The 22410-nt window shown below is 35.6% G+C and overlaps 1 protein-coding gene across 1 annotated transcript in view; it reads right to left on the bottom strand.

The window, feature by feature from the left end:
* LOC150100808 (sodium/potassium-transporting ATPase subunit beta-2-like) overlaps positions 1-22410 on the bottom strand; it is a 100964-nt gene that overhangs the window by 22515 nt on the left and 56039 nt on the right. Inside the window, exon 4 of the mRNA XM_090401475.1 lies at positions 13164-13342. Within this exon, the coding sequence (XP_090257601.1) occupies positions 13164-13342 (179 nt within the window). The remainder of the gene's footprint in view (positions 1-13163; positions 13343-22410) is intronic.

The following is a 22410-nucleotide window of genomic DNA, read 5'->3' on the forward strand; positions in this document are numbered from 1 at the left end:
CTTAAGTTTCTACATATATTCAGCTTTGAAATAATGTTGGATCTTTAATATCAACGATTTCTATATAATTTATGTCACCAAAATGAAGCTGTGTGGCTCTTTCTTTGATAATTATTTCTTCAATAATTTCTTAGGTGTTCAGCACACTCCTATATTTCAAAAGGGTAGAAATGGGGGAAGTGTATTGTAAAAGGAATCAAAGATAAAGGCAACATGAAAACTGAATGTGAGGATATCTTAGATGTCTGGAGTAATTACATTAAAAAACTTAAATGAAACAAACAGTGACAGAACAGTGATAGAAAATTACCTCATGATATAAAAACTATTTCTTCAGATTACGTATTTAAAAAAAATACCTATATTATGAAATTAAATAATGTTGAAACATATTTCAGGCACATAAAATTGTTTTGTGTGTGTGTGCGTGCACACTTAATCTATTAAACATATATCAAAATATTCTAGATAATCTAATAAAATTATAGATATATAGATAAATATCTACTGTACCTACCCCATAATTATTTTTTCTTCAGTAACCAGAATGGCAATGTCCTTGGTTACACACACATAATTATATTTATCATTCTAAATCGTACTTTGCAGATTTTATCATCCTATATATTGCAATTTTTTTTTTGTATTTTCTCCCTTTTACTATGTATTAATAAGAATATTATATTACATATTAATTAAACTTAAATGAAACAAGCAGTGACAGAACAGGATAAGAAAAAGAATCAGAACAAGAATAAGCAGGAAAATACTGAACTTGGTAATCAAAATATTAATAACAACAATGTAAGTCAGTCAAAATCTTAGAAAAAAAGAGGTGATATGGTATGGTGACTCAATTTTAAAATTTGCACTTGCCGAGGGAGTCACCACTTCTAGTTTCCTGGGGACAAAAATTAAAAATATGACAAATGTAATTGGGAAAAAAAAAAAAAAAAAAATGGTAGTTCTGGTAGGTACTAAGAATTTAAGTAGTGAAAAATATAACATGAGAGAAGATATGAAAAATCTGTTGGAAGAAGTGAGAAAGAAATGCGAGAATAAAAATTGTAGGATTGCTTCTCAGATATGATAGTATTGAGTTAAGAAAGAGGGCGATGATAGCAAATAATTTCATGCGCAGGCTGTGTAGAAGATACGGATGCGAGTTTTTAGATGTGTGGGGTGTGTTTGATGGCAAAAAAAGACGTATAAGGAGGATGGCCTGCACTTGAATTCATTTGGCATCAGAAGCCTGGAGAAATTATTTCTTGGTATGAGACCTAATGCAGAGAGTCAGCGAAACTAGATCATCAATGGAGGAATTGGAAAAATGTGAAAGTTCAGCTATGATATGCAAATGTGATAAAGATATGAATGTCTTCAAATATGCTTTGGGTTTGAACCTGTTAAGTATGTCTGGGGAGGGAAAAGAGAAAATTCTAGAACTTCTAGAAAATTCCAAATAGATTGCATATCTAATTATAAGAATAGGCTAGGTGGTAATTTATTATGTCTATACACAAATGCCAGGAGCATTAGAAACAAAAGGGTTGAGTTCGTTGCTTTATTCAATACAATGTGGCCTAAGATTGTTGGCATTAGTGAAACCTGGCTATCAGAATCAGATATGGTAAGTGGGATCGAGTGTAATGGGTACAGGTATCCCTTGATATATGCGGTTTTGATTAGTGCACAAAAAATTATTGTGAACATAAACTTGATATATGCAGTATCAAATTTGATTAGTGCGGCCCAAAAAGTTTGAAAATAAGCAAAGCATTAGACTTGGTCAATGAAACCGATCAGATCACGTGGTACGAGTCGTGCTCCAACGTTAGTAACTCACTCTCTGCCTCAGTCTCATGCTTCAATTTATCAGCAGAGCTTGGCGTACAGGTGTATATATTACAGTGTACACTTACGCCTATCCACATATCACGTAATTATGTAAAGCATTACCCTTCATAACCATAGCCTTGAAAGAGAGTAATAAACGAAAACTTGCTACTTTGAATACTAAAATTGACATTATTGAAAGGTTTGATAATGAAGAAAGCAAATCAAACATTGGAAGAGCTCTAGGCTTTGGTGAATCAACTATACGAGCCATTTGTAGATCTAAATGTAGAGAGAAGCATGAACATTAGTCATAGTTTAGATAAACAAATTGATTGTTATCGCAAAATCATGGAGGGGAAAAAAGCTACCACTGTTCAATTTACGTTAGATAAGTTTTTTATAAAAAATAAATATTTAGATAAGTTTTTATGTAACAAATATGTATAAATAAAATATATAAATACATGTCACCTTAAAAAATAAATGTTTAAAATTTTATATTTTGCAGAATTCATTATAATTATTCCCATTAATTCTTAACATTGAATAATGTTGTGTCCATCGAGGATTAATTAACCACATATATCAAGGGATACCTGTATACTATTTTTAGGAATGATATAAGAGATAGGAGAGGAGGAGTACTATTAATGATATCAGATGACTTAAGTCCAGTTAGGGTAGAAACAGAAAACAATGATAGTAACAATGTTCCATGTAGCAGTGAGTTTGAGTTCTATCTGGTGTGAAGTGGAGGTTCACAGAATGAAATGTATGGTGGGGTGTTGCTACAGACCTGGCAGCTCAGCTGCAGGGGACAAAGAAATGCAGTGCCAATTTAGCCTTATGGATACTAAATGAATGATCATTATGGGTGACTTTAATTTTCCAAACATTGATTGGGTAGAAGAGAAATCTCATGATAAGAAAGAAGAGGAATTTACTGAATTGTTGCGAGGTCAAAGAGTGTTTGATTTGCTCATAGCGTCAGAGGGGGTTTCTGCAAGAATATGGCTATTTTACCACCAATTGGTGACAGCGATCATACTGTACTTTCTTGGGAAGTATCGAATTGTATTGAAGTTACATGCTGAACTACAAAGCTGGAAATAATAATCAACTTAGGAGAATAGTATCTTTGGTCCCATGGTATCAGTTACTGAATGGGAAAAATGTCAGCAATGCATGGGAATCTTTGAAAAGTGCTTAAATGAGGTGGTATCTGAATGTATCCCTAGTGTTCAAAGAATAAATAGGTTGGGAGTGAAATGGATGTCCAACCTTATTAAGCAAGAAACCCACAAGAAGAAGATGATGTGGAGAGAATATCATGAGAATAAGAGTGAGAGGAGCTATTAAATACGTAGGCTGTTCAATAAGTAATAAGACTATATTTATACAGAAAACAGATTACATTTAATCGTCATCATTTACATGGTCTTTTTCGAAGTAACTACTGTGAGACGCGATGCATTTGTCCCAGCGTTACATTCACTTCTTAAACACACGTGAGAGTCCGTTTTTTGAGAGTTCTTTCAAAATCGCCTCCGTAGCTTTTACACATGCTTTGTTGCTTTCGAAATGGCGGCCTCTTAGTGGTTTCTTGAGCTGAGGAAACAGCCAGAAATCGCACAGTGCGAGATCAGGCTTGTATGGAGGGTGTGGTAGAATATCTGTGTTGTTCTTCTACAAAACGTCCTACACAACCAGCAATATGTGGCCTTGCATTATCGTGGTGCAATAAGTAGCCATTCTTCAGCAATGGACGCTTCCTTTTGACGTGCTTGATGATAATCGCTGCTGTGTTGATCATTGTCTCTGTGATGGACGTTTGAAGGTCTTCCCTCACGTTCAAGATCTTCCACATTTTGCCTTCCTTCGTTATAAGTTTTATGCCAGCGAAAAACACTTGCCCTCGACATTGCTTCATCGTGGAAAGCTTCGTGTATCATGTTAAAAGTGTCTGATGCCAATTTTTGCAAATGCACACAAAATTTAATCGCATAATGCTGTTCCAAGGACGCTCCCATTTCGAAGACTGGTCGCACCTCGTAGGCACACTGATGAGCACTTGCATTTAGTCATGTGACACTCTGGCACATCAGCCCGTATATGCCATCTATCAAACACCTCTTTTGTTAATACATACAGCAACATTTCTTTATTCCACAGAAATTAATATTGTGATGAGTGGTTTTGCCACAGTAAAATTAGTCTTATTACTTATTGAACAGCCCACGTATATAAAGCTCAGGCCAGAAAAGTAACGAGTATTGTGAGGAAAGCTAAATTGGAGTATGAAAAGAAATTGGCCATGCAAGCTGAAGGAAGAATGAATGTGGAAGAATTACTTTATTGAATGCAGATGGTACTAGAGTGTTGGAAGCTAATGAGATTGTTCAGTTAATGAGTGCTCACTCTGCTAAGATATATCAACCAAGTGTATGTAGCATGGTGCACAGTGCTGCTGCTACGTTGGATGAAGAGTTAGAGGTTCATGAAAATGAGGTTGAAGAGCTGTTGCATAACCTGGATAAGATTTGTGAATAGGGACAGATGAAACATCAGCCTGTTTGTATGAGTCTCAGATCAGGAATGATACCACAGGAATGAAAGGAATGTGTGATAGTACCATTGTACAAGGATGTGTCTAACTATTGACTGATCAGTATCTCTGGTGTGATAGTGAAGATTTTAGAGAAGTTGGTAAGAATTCGCATACAGAAATGGGTAGACAAACATGCTATACTCTGCAAGGAGTAGCATGGGCTTACTAAAGGAAGGTCATGTTTTAACAATTTGCTCATATTTTATAACAACGTTACGGATGAGTTGTATCCATTCCCTTTATCCAACTCTGCCGTAATGTTGTTGGATAAAGGCATATGATAGGATACCACACGAAAGGCTGATGCATAAGCTTGAGAATATGGAATTGGAATATAATCTATTGACTTGGATCAGGGGATGGTTGACAGACAGATATCAAAAAGTGGTATACAATGCATGTGAATCTGCCAGATTTAAAAAAGGTAACCAGTGGTACCTTAGGGTTCAGTCCTTGGGCCATTATTGTTCAATTTACACATTAACAATATCAGGCAGGGTCTAACATCAGATGTGCAATTGTTTGCTGATGATGCAAAGATAAGCAGAGCAATCAGGGATGCTACTGATATTCAGCAATTAGAAAATGATTTGAATAGACTGGAAATTTGGGCAAATGAAAATGGCTATCAGTTTAATGTTAGTAAGTGTAAAGTTGTGCACTTTGGTGTGATTAGAGTTCCAGCAGCATATTTTATATATATATATATATATATATATATAAGCACAGTTGAGATCACAAGCAAATTTTGTGAAGATCAGGATGATGGAGTCAAACTTGATGTTCATGCAATATCAGAACTCCAAACAGGGGTATTCCTGCTACAGACGACATGCCTAAATACAATTATCATGCTGCAGACGATGAAATGGATGCCAAATATAGTGAGAGAATTGTATATTGTATAAGTGATGGTGATATTACTAGTTTTCACTAAATTGTTGCAATATATTTAGATAAAAACATGTTGGGACTAAATATAATTGTTTTGTGTTCTCAATCTTAGTTCATATTGCTCATCTAATAATAGCTTAAAAGCAAAATTGATATATTGGTTAAGTATGTCATTATGCATTAACTGGTATTTATGACAAGCTATTCCATGAATACAATAGCCTATTTCTATAGTGAATTGTCAGAGGTAATGAGTATGAAATTGTAGAATAAGTTTCTATCCCAAAACAACATTTCTGTGTAAGAAAATTCCTGTATGTGCTGGCTAATATTTTGAATATTAATCTTTAACTCTCAAGGGTTTGCTTAAGGGTCAAAGCTATATAACTGAGAGGAAATTTCCACATAGCCTTTAAAGGAATGCAGAGAACTGAAGAGGGCATCTGACCTAATGTCCAATCCTCACTTTCTCGTGAGGATTGGACATTAAGTAGACACCCTGTTGGGTATCTACCAAGATACTGAACGAATGAGGATGGGCTGGCAATTTGGATTTAGCCGACCAAATTGTATTCTTATTGGCTTAAACCAAACTACAAAATGATGGTACAACATGACAAAATTTCATGCCAGCTGGGGAGTCGCCCGGTTAAACAAAGCCCCCGTTGTTTTCACCAGGGAATCAGGGTGAACAGCGAAAAGTCAGCTACTGGAACAAATCTGAAAACACACCCTAACTCAACATCACCACAGTTAAAGATCGGTACTATCAAACATAAGAAGCCTAAATGGCAAAGAAATGGAGCTAGCTGAGGAATTAGATAAGTACCAGATCGACATAATAGGGGTGACTGAAACAAAAAAGATAAAAACTGCTGAGAGCTTTCTAAGCAACAAATACAAAATGTTATATTTAGGCAATAACAATGAAGGGGGGTAGCCATAGTATTCAACACTAAATACGAGGCTAATCTTCTTGAATGGCAGGCAGGCAGTCTCAAGTAGAGTGATGTGGGCAAATATGAGAATGGGGAACTGGACAATGACTCATTTGTGCCTATGTCTCACAGAAGGTTCTACTAAGGTAGAAGTGGAGGAATTTCTTGAAGCTTTAGAGAAAGCAACTGACACAATGAAAAAGCAAAAATTGGTCCTTGTTGGGGATCTAAAAATAGCTGAGTAGGAAATGATTCTCACACATACAAAAATATTTTGAGAAAATTTGGAGAAAAAAAACAAAGCTAATAATAATGGCAAATACCTGTTGGATTTCTGCTCAGGACATGGACTGGTTATTACTAACACCATGTTCCAACATAAAAATGTGCACAAATTCACATGGAGAGAAGAGGCAAGAAATAAGAAAAGTCTCATTGACTATGTTATTGTTGATAGTGATGTTTTCTCTCTGGTGTCCTGCACCAGAGAGGATTTGAAATTGGAAGTGATCACTATTTAGTCCTAGCAGGATAAAACTGAATTTCATATTGAAAAGAATAACATGTAAGAAAGTTTTAAAGCAAATAAAAGTTGAGCAGCTCTCAGATGTGAACTGTAGACTAAAATACACAAAGATTATTGAAGAAAAAAAGAAAGAATTTGAGAACAGGAACCAAACTTTAGAGATTCACTGGCAAGCGTTGAAGAAAACCTTGATTGATTCAGCCAGAGAAGCATGTGGTGAGGTTGTCTGCAAGGATAGAAAAATCAGAACTCCATGGTGGACACAGGAAGTTAAAGAGGCAGTGAAGGAAAAGAAGAAAGCATATCAAAAGTTCCTCTCAAATAAGTCAGCCTGTGCTCTTAGAGAATACAGAGACAAATGTAAGAAAGCTAAACACTGTGTAACATTAGCTAAACAAAAGTCATGGGAGGACTTTGGCAAGAACATAGAAAATAAATATCAAGTAGGTAGCAAAATATTCTGGAGATTGTTGAAAAAGCTTGGGAATGGAGGAAAGAGTGCTGTAAAATGAGTTAGAGATGATAAAGGTGACATGAAAACAAGAGAAAAAGATATCCTTGAAGTACGGAGTAATTACTTTGAAAAATTGCTAAATGAAACAAGCAGTGATAGCACAGTGATAAAAAACACTCAACAGGCATACAGTGAGGAATACATATCCATACTTGAAGTAGAGATATGTATGGATATCAAAGGCTTGAAATGTGGAAAGGCAGCAGGAGTAGATGATATTCAACCAGAAAAAAAGTGGCTTCACTGCATTGTTCAGAAGGCCTTGACAGAGGGATGAATTCCAGATGATTGGAGTATAGCTCTCATAGTATCCATATATAAAAAGGGAAATAAAACTGAATGTGAGTATTACAGAGGTATTTGCCTACTGAGGGTTCCTGTCAAGATTTATGCAAGTATACTTCAGAATGAGAAGAATTGTGGAAGAAAAGCAGGATTCAGGCCAAATAGAGGCTGTCAGGATCAGATCTTCACTTTACAACAAATAGTTGAGAAAGCATGGAATATAACAAAGATCTGTATTTAAGTTTTGTAGATCTGTAAAAGGCATATGACAAGGTGCCAAGAGAGAAGCTATTCAATACACTACAATTATATGGTGTGAATGGGGCATTATATCAAGCAATACTTAGTCTTTATTTGAGTTGTAAGTCAGCAGTTAGAATTGAAGGAAGTACAGGAAGATGGTTTAATGTTAAATCTGGTGTGAGACAAGGATGTACATTATCCCCTCTGTTATTCATTATCTATATGGATCACATTATGAAGGAAAGTGGTATTGAACCTGATATCAGAATTGGAGATGTTAATGTCAGCTCTTTGCTTTATGTGGACGACGTTATACTTCTAAATAAATCTGCTACAAGTCTGCAAGATTCCCTGACTAAATTGAATAACTGTTGTAATAGATATGGTATGAAGGTCAGTAATAAAAAGACAAAGACAATGAAAATAGGCAGAATCGTTGAAAATGTCAACTGCGTTGTGAACGGAGAACCTGTGGAACAAGTAAAACATTTCAACTACTTAGGCATGATTTTTAGTGAAGATGGTAAATTAAATATGGAAATAGACAACAGAATCAACAAAGCTGGTATGGTAGGAAGTCAATTGAATAAATTCATATGGAATAAGAGAAATTAGTCAGAACACTAAATTAGCTGTACACAAGACAGTGTTCAAACCAGTTTTAACTTATGGATCTGAGAGCTGGGTCAGAAGTAAAACACTTGACCAAAGACTAGAGACCGCAGATATGAGAGTCCTGAGAAAAATTAGAGGCGTGAACAGATGGCATCAAATGGCAATATCATATTAAAAACGAGGATATTATGAAAGAATTGGCATTGTCAGTATCCAGGAATGCGTTAGCAGAGCTAATCTCAGATGGTATGGTCACTTAAATAGAATGGGCGAGGAAAGATTAGCAAAACAAGTGTTCTCTGCCAGGTTGGCAGGAAAACGACCCAGAGGAAGACCAAAATATAGGTGGATCGATACGGCACAAAGTGCCTTAGATGATAGAATTATAAGATCTGATAATGTTGGAGTCTTGACGAGTAACAGACTGTTTTGGAGGAAAATTGTAGATAAGACGTTAGTAATGATGTAAATTTTTCATGTAGTACTATCATATCCTGTACACCCCTTGAGGATACATGGCATGAATTTGATGATGATATATATATATATATATATATATATATATATATATAACTGATGAGGCAAGAGATCTTGGCTTAGATAAGAATTTAAAGTTTCAAAGGTCACATAGCAAAAGTTACAAATACAACTCAGAGGATAATTGCGATGTTGAAGCGAACCTTGAGACGTAAGAATAAGGAAGTCATTTTGCCTCTTTATTAGGCTTTGATAAGATCACACCTGGATTATTGTGCACAGATTTGGCTCCCAGGTTTCAAGAGGATAAAGAAGCTGTGGAAAGGGTGCAAAGAAGAGTTATAAAGATTATATCCGGATTATGGGATTTAGAATATGAGGACAGACTGCGCGAATATGTGGATTGCAGACTGTGGTTAACAGGAGAAAGAGGGGGTGATATGATAGAGGTCTACAAACTTTTGAATGGGTGCTATAGGATTTCAACTGATGAAATTTTTCGTTATATGGAATGTGAGGAGAGAACACGGAGGCATCCATGGAAGTTAAGTTTGTTTACAGTCAAGAAAGGGGTAAGAGCTAAGTATTTCTCCCAGAGAGCAATGAGTGAGTGGCATAATTTGCCCTCAGGGGTAGTGAGTGCATCTAGTGTGAATGCATTTAAGGGAAGGTATTATAGCTGGTTTGGGTGATTTATAGCCTCCCTCGAGTCCTTAACTCTCTGGAAGTCTCAGATAATAATAATAATAACGTATTTGTATTTTATATGTAATCTTCTATTGTGCTATATGTAGTGCACTGTACTTTCTATTCATGTTAATAAATGTTAATACTAATAAATTTTCAAGAAGAATGTAAACAGTAGTACATCAGTACTTGTCAAAAATTTGAAATGGCTGCTAGAGTACATGATATCCGACCAGAAATGTTCAAATATGGAGGTATTGTTAGATCCTGAATAGAAGAATTTAAAGAAATTATTCATTCAGAATCTAACATGAGAATTCCAGCTAACTTAGATAATACCTGCTCATCAGCAAAAAGTTCCGATTTTGTTGTATAGGAAATTGTGTAATAGTATATGAATTGTATCAAAAATATTTATAGTCGAAAACTAAACTGGAGAATTATCAGATTTATGAAATTTTTGTAAGAGGGAAATAATAGTTAAATTTTGTCCTATTAAACTGCCTGGAACTTCGTAAATCACCAGACAGTAAAGAGCACCAGTGCAAAGGTCGCGCCTGAAACGCACGTGTCGGCCGTAACGCCGCAGGGTACTGCATACACGGAAGATGACACAAGCGCGCTTCCCTAGAAGACAGCACTAACAGCAGTAAGGAAATTGAGGATCATCTTGAGGGCATAAAAATTAAGGGTCATGCGCAAAAAAAGAGAGAGAATATAAGGCAATACGCACGATGTTGCGAGGCTTTTTGTTCCTGACTTCACCTCCTGATTCCGGAAAAAGGACCAGCCAGGGTCCTATGATGTTGGATAGCAGACAGTTGTTCTGAGTATGCTGAACAAGATCCCATGATGAGCCGCTCATGAATCATTCGGCCTACGGAGAAAATGTGCTAATCGCTGGATGTCTCATTCGATAAGGAGCGGAGATAACCCTCAGTCGAGGCAGTAATAAGTTCAAGTTCGAAAAATGTAGAAGGGACGATGTAGCCATAAGCCAGGCGCCGAGACAACCGATCGAAGGATGACCCGAACAACACGTGGCAGTTAACAGACCTTCGGAAAAGACTGGGTAATGTAAAGACCTTTATTGTATGTTTTGAAAGAGATAGAATTAATGTTAGATTAAGTTATGTGGACAATCCATAGAGGACTCTGATAAGAATTCGTAATTCGAGATCGCATAATTTTGTTAAACAAAGAAATGTCTGGAATGAATCTATATAGTTGCATGTGACTGAAATATTATGTGTATTTGTATTTCGTGGATGACCTTTATCAGATAGTAACAAGTTGTATAAGATGTCTTTAAGAGTAGCATGCATAAGAGAATTGATTTAGAGTAATATTGTCATTTAGTTCTATTGTTTTGGATGATTAGTATTGTGACCTGAGTGTATTTTGATAAGTTTAGCATTGTGTAACTAGCGTAGCATGAGATATCAACCTAGTGAGAGATTTGGAAGTTTAGTATTTTAATCCAATTTTAGTTGTAATTGTCATTTGTTCCAATAAACATGTTTTATTGCATATACCTGACTCGTGCCTGAATTCGAGATTTCAAATTACCACTTGCAAAAATTAGAACCATAGCGGAAGGGATCTTGATGAATGTGTTTAAGTAATAGATCATTGGCCACGATTGCAATTAGTACCGATATCTATTTGGAGTGTGTTAGAGTTAATGCCAACCAATCTAGGAATATTCCCTAAACCTGATTAAACTCATGTTATAGGATACTGGCTGGCGCAGCATAAAAATATAAATTTGCCAGTGTCCGAAAAGGAATCATTCCTAGATAGGGTCGAGTTAGGCACACATAAAGAAGTATATAAAAGGGGAGTTTGTAGGAGCAATAACATAAAAGGAATAAAGATAAAAATATAACAATGGCATAAAATTAACAGTATATAAGTTTTGCAGTGGCTACACTGCATAATTCAGAGGGCTTAGTCAAAAGGTAAAATTCCAGAAGAAATGGAGTAGAGCTCTTATACTTTCCATGTATATTAAAAAGAGGGAATAAAGGTAAATATAAGAATCACAGAGGAATTTCTATACAAAGTGTTCCAGGTAAAATTTATCAACCATACTTTAAAATTATGGAAGAGAAACTTGAACAAGCTGGATTTAGTCCAAATAGAGGTTATCAAGATCAGATTTTCAACTTACGACAAATACCTGAGAAATCAAGAGAACAAAGATCTGTACTTAAGTTTCATTTATCTGGAAAAGGTATATGACTAGGTGCCTAGAGAAAAGCTTTTCAAAACACTAGTTACATGGATAAATGTAACATTATACAGAGCATCACAGTCTATATTTAAGATGTCAGTAGTTAGAACTGAAGGAAATACAGGAAGATGGTTTGATGTTAAATCAGGAATAAGAAAGGGTACAATTATGGATCACATTACGAAAGAAAATAGCATTAAACCTGATACTTAGCTAATTGCTTTATGCAGATGATGTACTCATCATCTGCATAAAGTTTCCACTCATCCAGTGGAAACCTCCAGGATTTTCTAACTAAACTGAATTACAGCTGTAATGAACTCGGCATGAAAGTTAGCAATAATCAGATCAAAACCATGAAAATCGACAGAAACATAGAAAAATGTTTTACTGTTCAACTGCATTCTCAATAGAGAACCTGTAGAACAGTAAAACATTTCAGCTATTTAGGCACTGTTTTTAGTGATGATGACAAATTAAATTTGGAAATAACCAGAATAAGCAAAGCTGGTATGGTGGGTGCCAGTTGAATAAATTTTTATGGAATAAAAGAGAAATTAGCCAAAACACGAAACTACTTTATTTTTAACCAAACTGAGAGTTTGATTAGAAGTAAAGCACATGATCAAAGATTACAGACATTAGGAGAGTGAACAGATGGCATCAATAGCAGAATTATATTAAAAATGAAAGAAGGAATTTGACATTGTTTGCATTCAAGAATATGTGAGCAGGTCTAATCTAAGGTGGTATGGTCACTTGAACAGAATGGAAGGAAAAAAAGTTAGCAAAACAGGTGCTTGACGCCAAGACAGAGGTCTACGTGGATTGATTTTATCCAAAAGGTGCCTTAGAGGAACGAAATGTTAGATACAATATTTTTGAGTGCTGACAAGTAATAGACTAATTTGAAGAAAAACTGTTGATAGGAGATTAATAAAAATGCAAACTTAATTATGTAGCCTGAATGCCCTGTTAAGGTACATATCAGAAAACTGATTATGATGATTTCAAAGAAATTCACTCATGCTTACATCAACAGCATTTCTACTCGAAACAAGGACATCAAGTGTTACACAATCATACGTCAGCAGATTTGGGTGTGTGAAACTTTTCAGTTCAAGGATTTAAAAAAATTCAAAAACCACAAATTTTAATAAAGGTTTTCGACACCAGACAAAGTATACTGCTTTAGAAGAATTTATTATTTGGGTAATTATATCAAATCCAGATGTATTTTTATTTCAGTAAACCTTATATTAATATAGTAACTTGTAAATTAATATTACAGCTTTTCTTACCCGATTAATCTTAATTAGGATACATGGGTGACCAACATCGTATCCAAAATTAACTGAGGCAGAACAGTTATTATCAATATGGTCCACGGGAAACCGGCATACTGTGTTTTCTTCAATGACTGTATTGGGGTAACACTGTTTTACATTCTCACCTGGTGAACCAGAGGGAACTCGATAATCTATAATATAAACAGAATATCAAGAAATACACAGCAAGGAAGTGACATTCAAACTAGTTTCATATTAAAATATGAAATATTAATATCTATAAATAAAAACTGGTTTCATATTAAAAAGAACAGAGTGATGAGAATGTTTGAGAGAAAGCAATTTTAAGTTAAGGCATACTTTTATTAGAAAACGAGTGCCTGATATCACTTTATAGATCACCTTTAGGTATGCTTATGTAGAATATCTTAATGCTAGCTATATTCATACAAATGTCATATTTTGGAGGATATCTTTGAAAGATAGGATATCTTTTCAATAGAAAGTTTTTCATTTGTTACAATTTTCTGTACTATATCTGCAAAGATGTACTAGATATGATAATACAATTCAATCCTGAATTACAAAACTTCTGATTTCAATTTAGAAATCAGAAGTTTTGCTCCGCATTAATTTGATCGTGTGTTAGTCTTGAATATACAATTCATGCAATACCTAAAGCATTGGGGGGGGGGGGAGAATTGCATCTTCAGCTAAAAAAAAAAATCAGCTAACGCCTTTTTATTCCCGTATATACGGGAGTAGGCGAGGCCATTTAGCCCTATCTAACTTTTGGAGACTGAGTGGGCAGTTCAATCTCCACTGGTACCCAATCAGAGACAGATGGCCCAAGGCTATCACTAATTAAGCGGTACGCAGTGAAGAGAGACGGCTCAAATGTGCCGCCATCTCGTGGTCTCTAACCCTAACACAATATATTTAATGTCTGAAATAATGTGGGTTCTACGGTCGATTTTCTTGAGTTTACAGGACGAAAAACCCGAGTTTCCGGGAGGAAAAACCTGCTTGCCCGTGCCAGAGATCGACTAACTCGGGAACCGGTCGAAAAAAGGCTTAGAAAAATTTCCTCTAGTCGCCGACTAGACTCGAAACCAAGACTTCCTTCGTGCGGCCTAGTGTCTTAGAATTGTAAATTTCATCATTAAAAAGAAAACTTTTTTTCATATATTTTAATGCTTTTTGTAAAATACATAAGTGCCTATTAGATTTAATAATATATAAACATTTAAACACAATGATTATTTAGTGATCACTTTAACATCAAATATTTCTGAAGGAATAAACCAGTCCCATCTTCAACAAAACGGTTACAAGATAGTTTCAACAAAGTATGAACATATATAGCCCAGTTCCCATAAATTAAGGAACAAAGAGCAAAATTGCAATAAACTCGGATTAAAAAAAAAAAAAAACTGAAAGTGAAGTGTACTTAAGTGATGCTGAGTTCTGGTTATCATATGCTAATGAGTAGCACTGTCAGCAGTATATACAAACTGGCCATGAGCATAAAAGCAGGTGTTTTGGAGTGGTTTTCCATTTCGTGTTTGGAGTGAGAACAAGACATTTCATTATAGCAAAATTCTTTGATATTGCACCAAGACATCATTTAACTCATGAATTCAGGTGGTGAGGTATTGCAAAACTAGAGGCTGGCCAAAGTCAGGTGGAGGTAGTCAGACAGTGGAACCAATTCCCATAGTAACAAATAGCATCCCAGAGATACAGTGAACCAAGCCCATAAGCTACAACTGCACTAACTTGTATTGATATATCTGATTATCTACTTGCTGAAACAGCAGTGCTAACCAGAATCAGTTATGAATTGACCTCATGTCAGCTATAGGAATATTAGTAATCTTCTTCTACTGTGTATTGAAGCCTCACAAAGGTGGTCTGTATGCTAGGGCAACTAGTAGTCTGTGCGCTCCTATTCCTATGCCACAGGAGAGTATTTGAAACAGGCTTTGCTCCATATCAACTGGACTCACCAATGGGGCTGATACTGTTTAGAGACAAGTCCCAATTTTCTCTAACAAGCAATACCAAACATGCTCTGATCAAAAGAGAACCAGGGACATGTTATCATCCCTCTAATATCCATGAAAGGGACACTTATGGTGGATAGTGCGATGGTTTGGGAACATCTCATTAAGTGAACGCACCAACTTGTGTTTCCTAGCAGAACATCGAATGCTGAACTTATAAGACAAGGTCCTGAACGTATGCAGGTGCAATAAGGAAGACATTTATCCTACAAGATATGTGATAACTCTTACTCGAAACTGAAGAACATGTTTATCGTAAGTGTTTCCCAAATGAATGCCAGATGTGTGAAGAGAAAAATGATAGCACTAAGTTGAAAGATAAAATGCATGAGTGACTGTCAAGGTGGGTGTTACAGGTATAAGCACAAATGAAATGGTGGAAAATGAAGAGAATGACTAGATAGTAATGAAAAAGATAGCACATACGTGAAGTTCTCCACAGAACAAAATGTAACTGAGTGGTTGGAGAAACGCCTGGCAGATGGTATGACAAAAGCGAAAGAAGGGAGAGATGCAAGGTGAGAAAAAAAAAAAGAAGAAGAAAAAGATACGAAAGAGCAAAAGTATGAGAATAATCTGATTTTGTATGGCGATTCACTGATGAGAGGAATGCTTCAGGAGAGTGATGTGCAATTGCATTTTCCTGTGAAAAGATTAAGGATGTTAATGATGCTGTAAAGATGCAGAGAATGAAGGTGAAAAAGATGTTTATTTTGACTAATACAAATGATTTAGCAGTTGACAAGTGTGGTATACAAAAAGATATGAGTTAGTGGTGCATGAAAAAAAAAAAGAAGAGAGAAAGTAAAAGTAGTGCAAGTCTATTCCCATGGTATGATCAACATGAGTTGAGATCTTCATCTCAACTCGATGATTGTGAATTGTGTACAGGAGGAATGGTGTGAAGTTTCTGGATGTGTGGAATGAATTTGATGGAAGGAAGAATTCATACAAGATGGGATGGTTTGCATTTGAATGGATTTGGGGGTCAGGAGTCTTGAGAAAGTGTTTTTCAGTGGGGTTCCAAAGTGCAGAATGAGGGGGAAACTAGGATTTGGGGGGGGACTGGGGTCAGGCAACAGAGAATGATCATATGATACTGAATGTACCACCCTGGATTTTTAACCTTAGTGGACTAAGCAACACAAGGTATAAAGGAAATTGTGGGGAATGGGGGACAGTTTAAGTATACTAATGCCTTTAAGTATACTATTTGAAATAAGGGTGAAGAGTTTTTGGCATTGGTTAGCTCATTTAGCAAAAAGTTATAAGCATTAGAGAGACTTGATTGACCAAGGATGATACAGGAACAGTTGAAGCCAAAAAGAATACATCAGGGGGGACACTGATGCAGAGGGCAGTTCATTTGAAGTTATCTGGTGTGAGATAGAAGCCAGCAAGAAGAAATATATATAATTAGTTGCTACTATAATCCAGGGATATAAGGGAGAATGTAGACAACATACACTCACAAATTAGCATGGAGTACAAGTTGAGTAATTATTATGGGTGATTTCAACTATGGAGACTTAGATTGGGAGGAAGACTAGTCACAAAGAGGGGAGGAAATTGAATTTATACAGCCGCTGAAAGAATTACCTGAAGCAGGATGTAACGAGGAAGGTGATCATGTAGTCTTGACATGGGAGACTGAGAGATATGCAGAATTTTCTGTTAAGAAGGGATACACATGTGGAATTACAAAGCAGGTGATTATTGCAAGCTAAAAGTCAACTTTCAGCAGTGCCATGGCATAAGAATTTGGAGGAGAGAGAGATTGTGGTGGTCAAGGAGTGTTTGAAGAAAACAGTATCAGAATATATACCCAGAGTCAGAAGGATAAATCAGGTAGGAGTTATATGAGTGAATAGCTTCATTAAACAGGCATTTAATAAATGTCTCCAAGACAAAGAAAAAACTGTAGAGAGATTAGAAAGAAAAAAGGTGATCAGCATGCCCATGAGCAGTACAGAGCACAGGCAAGAAGGATGACCTGTATGATAAGTAAGGCCAAAGTTAATTACAAGATAAAGCTAGCTGATGAGGCCAAAATAAATCCTAAACAGTTTTGTTATGTGGCAAGTAAAAGAGGAATGACTAGGGAAGGATAAATTTAAAAAGTGCTGATGACAGGGAAGAAACAGAACCAAATAGTTGAATTATTAAGTGAACATTTTGCAGGAATGTACACCATCTAGATGGTGATGTTACAGTGCCAGATGTGACATAGGTGTAAGGACATTAGGTGTCAGTTACTTGACCCTCTGTGGGTGCCATTAGGACACCAGTATCAGTCACAATTTAAATTGTTTCTATAATTACTTGGTTTAGTGTTGTGTGTGTGTCTGTCACAGTTTCATTGTGCTCAGATGATGCTGGAGAATATTTTGCTAGAAAACCAGCAAAATATTAGTCAGTTTAATAAATGTATTTTTCCCCTCTTAGTGTTAGTTATACCATTAAGTTTTATTATGTGGGCCTGTGACAACTGAACACCAAAGCAAAAAAAAAAAAGCACTCGAGACCTAAACATAAGAAAAAAGTGACATATTTTCAAGAATTAAAAAATAAGTGAAAAATATTTAAAAATGGGTTTTGAATGTGACCAGTCGGCCAACAAGCATCAAATATCTGAGAGAGCTTTTTCCACTGCTGGATTAATTTGTACAAAAATTAAGTCACATTTAGGGGACCACATCCTCAACATGTTATGTTTTCTATGTGATCATTCTTATTAGAAATTTAATAAAATAAAACAAAAATAAATAAATAAAAATAGTTTATGTAGAGTTAGGTTTATATATGTTTAGGTTTTCCTTATCTTTAAAGTAACATTAAAATAAAAATTGTTTATTCATAATTTACATTAATAATATTAATTTCTTTAAGTTTTTTGTGTTTATGTTTCAATGAAATTTTTATTAATATTTATTGATTGCTTTCAATATAAATTTTTTTTGAAACTAAGAAATTACCAGTGATTGTAAAAGCTGATAAATTTGCAATCCCAGTGATAATGTACTAGTCTAATGTTTGTTTATTGGTCATTGTTATTCCACATATAGGATAGTATATATCCCACTCCAATTTAAGAAATTTCCATCAGTAGCCAGTGCATTAATATCATAGTGTAGCCATTTAACCCAGCTGTCACTTTACTATACGAAGCGAGTGAATACTAAGACAAAACTTACACTTCACAAAGCAGTCAGTACTCTCTCTCTCTCTCACCCCCCCATCATATTCCTATTTACCCATGAACGTTATAATAGCTTAAGCACCTCTAGTCCATTTAACCTCTATCATTACAGCACTTTATCACTTCATTTTTTCTAACTAGATGATGCACCCTCGACTATGATCACTCAGTAATTCAAATATTTCTTCTGTCACTTCACAGCTTCTGTATTTCGTATACTACATTCCACAAATAATACATTCTGAAAGTATTCAGAGTTGAACTTTCAGTTTTCAATATTATTATCAGCATAAACCTCTAGGGAGTCAGGGCATATATCACCCACACCAGCTGTCAAGTTTTTTTGTTTTTTTTTTAAATGAATTAAAAAGGCTTGACACCTCCAAAGGCAATCCACTCTAATCACTCTATAAGAGAAAATCTAGCTTGCACTACTTTAACCACATTCTTAACTTCCGCAGATGCCCTCACATCCCACCCTCCATAAAATTAAAAATACCATTTAATGTAATAAATGAAGTTTAATCCTTTATCCAAGTGTAAGCAAACAAAGTTTTCACCTAAAGTATCTTCGGGACTGAGGCAACTCGTGGTAAAGGTGGACCAAGCTCTCATCACTCCTTGTGTCAGTATCTCCCATAATGCAAAGCACATCTATTTGCAGACATGTATAATGCTATGCATTAAGGGAAGGGACACTACCCAGACTGGTTTTGACCTTTATTCAGGTCTCGTCAGTGGGAGCAAGACCCAGAAGTGGTGATACCAAGGCAGAAGCAATGGAGAAGTCATATTTACCTATACGAGTTGCCAAAAAGGTGTACCACCCTATTATTAAATTACTCTGGATTTAGAGAAAGATGTTGGAAGTTTTTTCCCACTTGGTTAGACTATAATAAATTTAGTTTAATCCTTTATCCAAGCGTAAGCAAACAAAGTTTGCTTGATGAGAGCTTGGTTCACCTTTACCACGAGTTGCCTCAGTCCTGAAGATACTTCAGGTGCAAACTTTGTTTGCTTACACTTGGATAAAGGATTAAACTAAATTAATTATAGTCTAACCAAGTGGAAAAATAAACTTCCAACATCTTTCTCTAAATCCATAGTAATTTAATAATAAGGTAGTACCACCTTTTGGCAACTCGTATAGGTAAATATGACTTCTCCATTGCATCTGCCTTAGTATCGTCACTTCTGGGTCTGGCTCCCACTGATGAGACCTCAATAAAGGTCAAAACCAATCTGGGTAATGGCCCTTCCCTTAATGCATAGCATTATACATGTCTGTAAGGAGATGTGCTTTGCATTATGGGAGATACTGAGACAAGGAGTGATGAGAGCTTGGTCCACCTTTACCACAAGTTGCCTCAGTCCTGAAGATACTTCAGGTGCAAACTTTGTTTGCTTACACTTGGATAAAGGAGTAAACTAAATTTATTATAGTCTAACCAAATGGGAAAAAACTTCCAATACCATTTACTGGTATCACTCATGACCCTTTCAGATATTTGTAGATGTCATATCACCTATCTCCTATTTGCAATCTGCAAATTCTCATTGTCCTCAATCTAATCTACATTCCAGAGTCCCAATATCATCTTGAACACTCTCCTTCATACCCTTTCCACTGTATCATCACAGAAACTAGATCTGTGCACAACAGTCCAGGTGAGGTCATATCAAAGCCTTGTAAAGAGGCAAAAAAGACTTCCTTATCCTTAAATGTCAATGTTCATTTCAGTATTGCAATTTAGATTGCACTGAAAATGCAATCTAAGTTGCATTTTAAAATGTTTTCTACATGACAATTAAACTTTGTCAACTAGAACTCCAAGATCCGTTTCAGTTTCTTCTAGCATAATTCCAGCAATATAATAATACTACTGAATGTCTCATTACAAACTGCATAACTTTACTAACATTGAACTGATAGCCATTTTCACATGCCCACAATTCCAGCCTATTCAAATCATTCCAAGTACTTCGTGTTAGTCACATTTCTAATATCAGTCACGTATAAAGATAAGCATCATCAGCAAATAGCCATATGCCACCTGTTAAATTTCTCCCAGTGTCATTAATGTAAAGATTAAATAGCAATACACCAGGGACTGATCCCTTTACTACACACCACTGGTCACCTTAGATTTTGCAGATTCATGTTTTGATATCCATCTGTCAGCCACTCTGTTATGCACAACAATAGTATAATCCAATCCCACATCCACTAACTTATGCAACAGCCTTCCATACTACATCCAGTCAAAAGCCTTAGCAAAGTCCAAAAATACTATGATGTAGTCATTCCTCATCTAACTCAACCATAACATTATTATAAAATGTGAGCAAGTTGCTCAAACATTACCTTGGTAAACTCATGGCGTTCTTTGAAAAATTACAAATTGTTTGTTAATCCATTTCTGTATGCGAGCTCTTACCAAGGTTTCCAAAATCTTCATCACCACTCATGAGATGCTGATAGGATGATTATTATAGTAAGGTTCACAAAGACACAGTTGAAAAATTATCTAATTAAAACTGATTAAGTTACAGGTATTTCAATTCACGTATCATGAACCATCATCAGATTACAGTTGGAAATTAAAAATTAAACAACAATGAAGGTATAAGATTTGAATCTTTGGATGCAGTTGCAAGACAGCCAAATGAAAACACTATTAGAATCAAATAAGTTTGTGCATGTGATAAAAAAAATTTTAAAAAATTATATAGCATTAAACCATAATAGTTCTTAATAATCATTTCCCAGATTATTGGCATGGAAAGTCCATCATTAAGGTTAAGATTGGGCGATGTAGTAGGACCTTGGAACTTTCTTTAAAGAGCCACTTCTATTCGATTAAATGAGTCTTAATTAAATAATTTTTTCAATCGTGTAATGTAACTTGGTTGTAGCCAACAGGTTGCAGGTTCGAATCCCACCATGGTATGGATGTTTGCGATTGTTTTTAGGTGGGAAATGAATTTCATCACGTGGTATGAGACCACTACCCTGCTTATTGGAGGCCTTGATTCAACTTGAAGTTCCATTTTTGGTCTCTAGAGCATGGTTTTCAGACTATGTAAAAAATAAATTTTTAAAAAATACAAAGAAATATATATAAAATTAATAAAAATAGAAAAAAATATCCTTAGCCCACCCATGGTACAAAATGTACTATAGGTTTGCAAATAAGATTTTGTGGGTGGGAGCAACAAAAAAATCTTAATATAATAATGAATAACACACAGTTATCCCTTAATGTAGGATGACAGCTAGACATATCAGTCTTTGCACCACTGTGCAATGGAATTATTATATATTCCTTCCACTCCTGTGGAATCTTACCTATTCTAAGACTAAATTATACAGCCAGGTCAAAGGCACAGCCAGTTCAGTTGCACATCTTTTAGTATTCATACTGATATCCCCATCAGTTCCTACTGCAGAATTCCTATTCAATTTATGCAACAGCTTTAGTACCTTCTCATCACACATCATTGGGAAGTACCAGATGGTTGCATTGGTGGAGAAGACTCTGAAATGAACTACAAACAAGTACCTGATTACAGATCCAACTATCAAACCTACAGGATTCAATCTACCTCAATACCTCTGGAGCCAGCTAAACAGATTTAGGACCAGACAAAGCAAATGTGCCCACTTTTTACACCTGTAGGGAATTTCACAGTTACCTTTAGCATATGTGGTGCTGTGCAGACTATGCATCACTGATGACTGCTCCCACACACACACTTCCTTCTCTGGAAGCCTCAGGAACTTGCATTTACTCCAAAGATAGTGCCATTGATTGGCTAACTAAGCTTTCAGTCTGTATATAGTTTTGCTGGTTAATTTCTTGTATTTTTCCCTACATTATTATTATTATTATTATTACATAACATCTCCAGGGAGTCCAAAGACTCATCGAGGGAGGATACCTACTCGACAGGTCTCTCTCTCTCCACTAACTACACCAATGCCATCTACCAC

Source organism: Typopeltis vanoorti, chromosome 12 (genome assembly GCF_054136105.1).
Source record: "Typopeltis vanoorti isolate ZY-2024b chromosome 12, IOZ_Tvanoo_1.0, whole genome shotgun sequence".
In the NCBI taxonomy this organism is placed as follows: domain Eukaryota; kingdom Metazoa; phylum Arthropoda; class Arachnida; order Uropygi; family Thelyphonidae; genus Typopeltis; species Typopeltis vanoorti.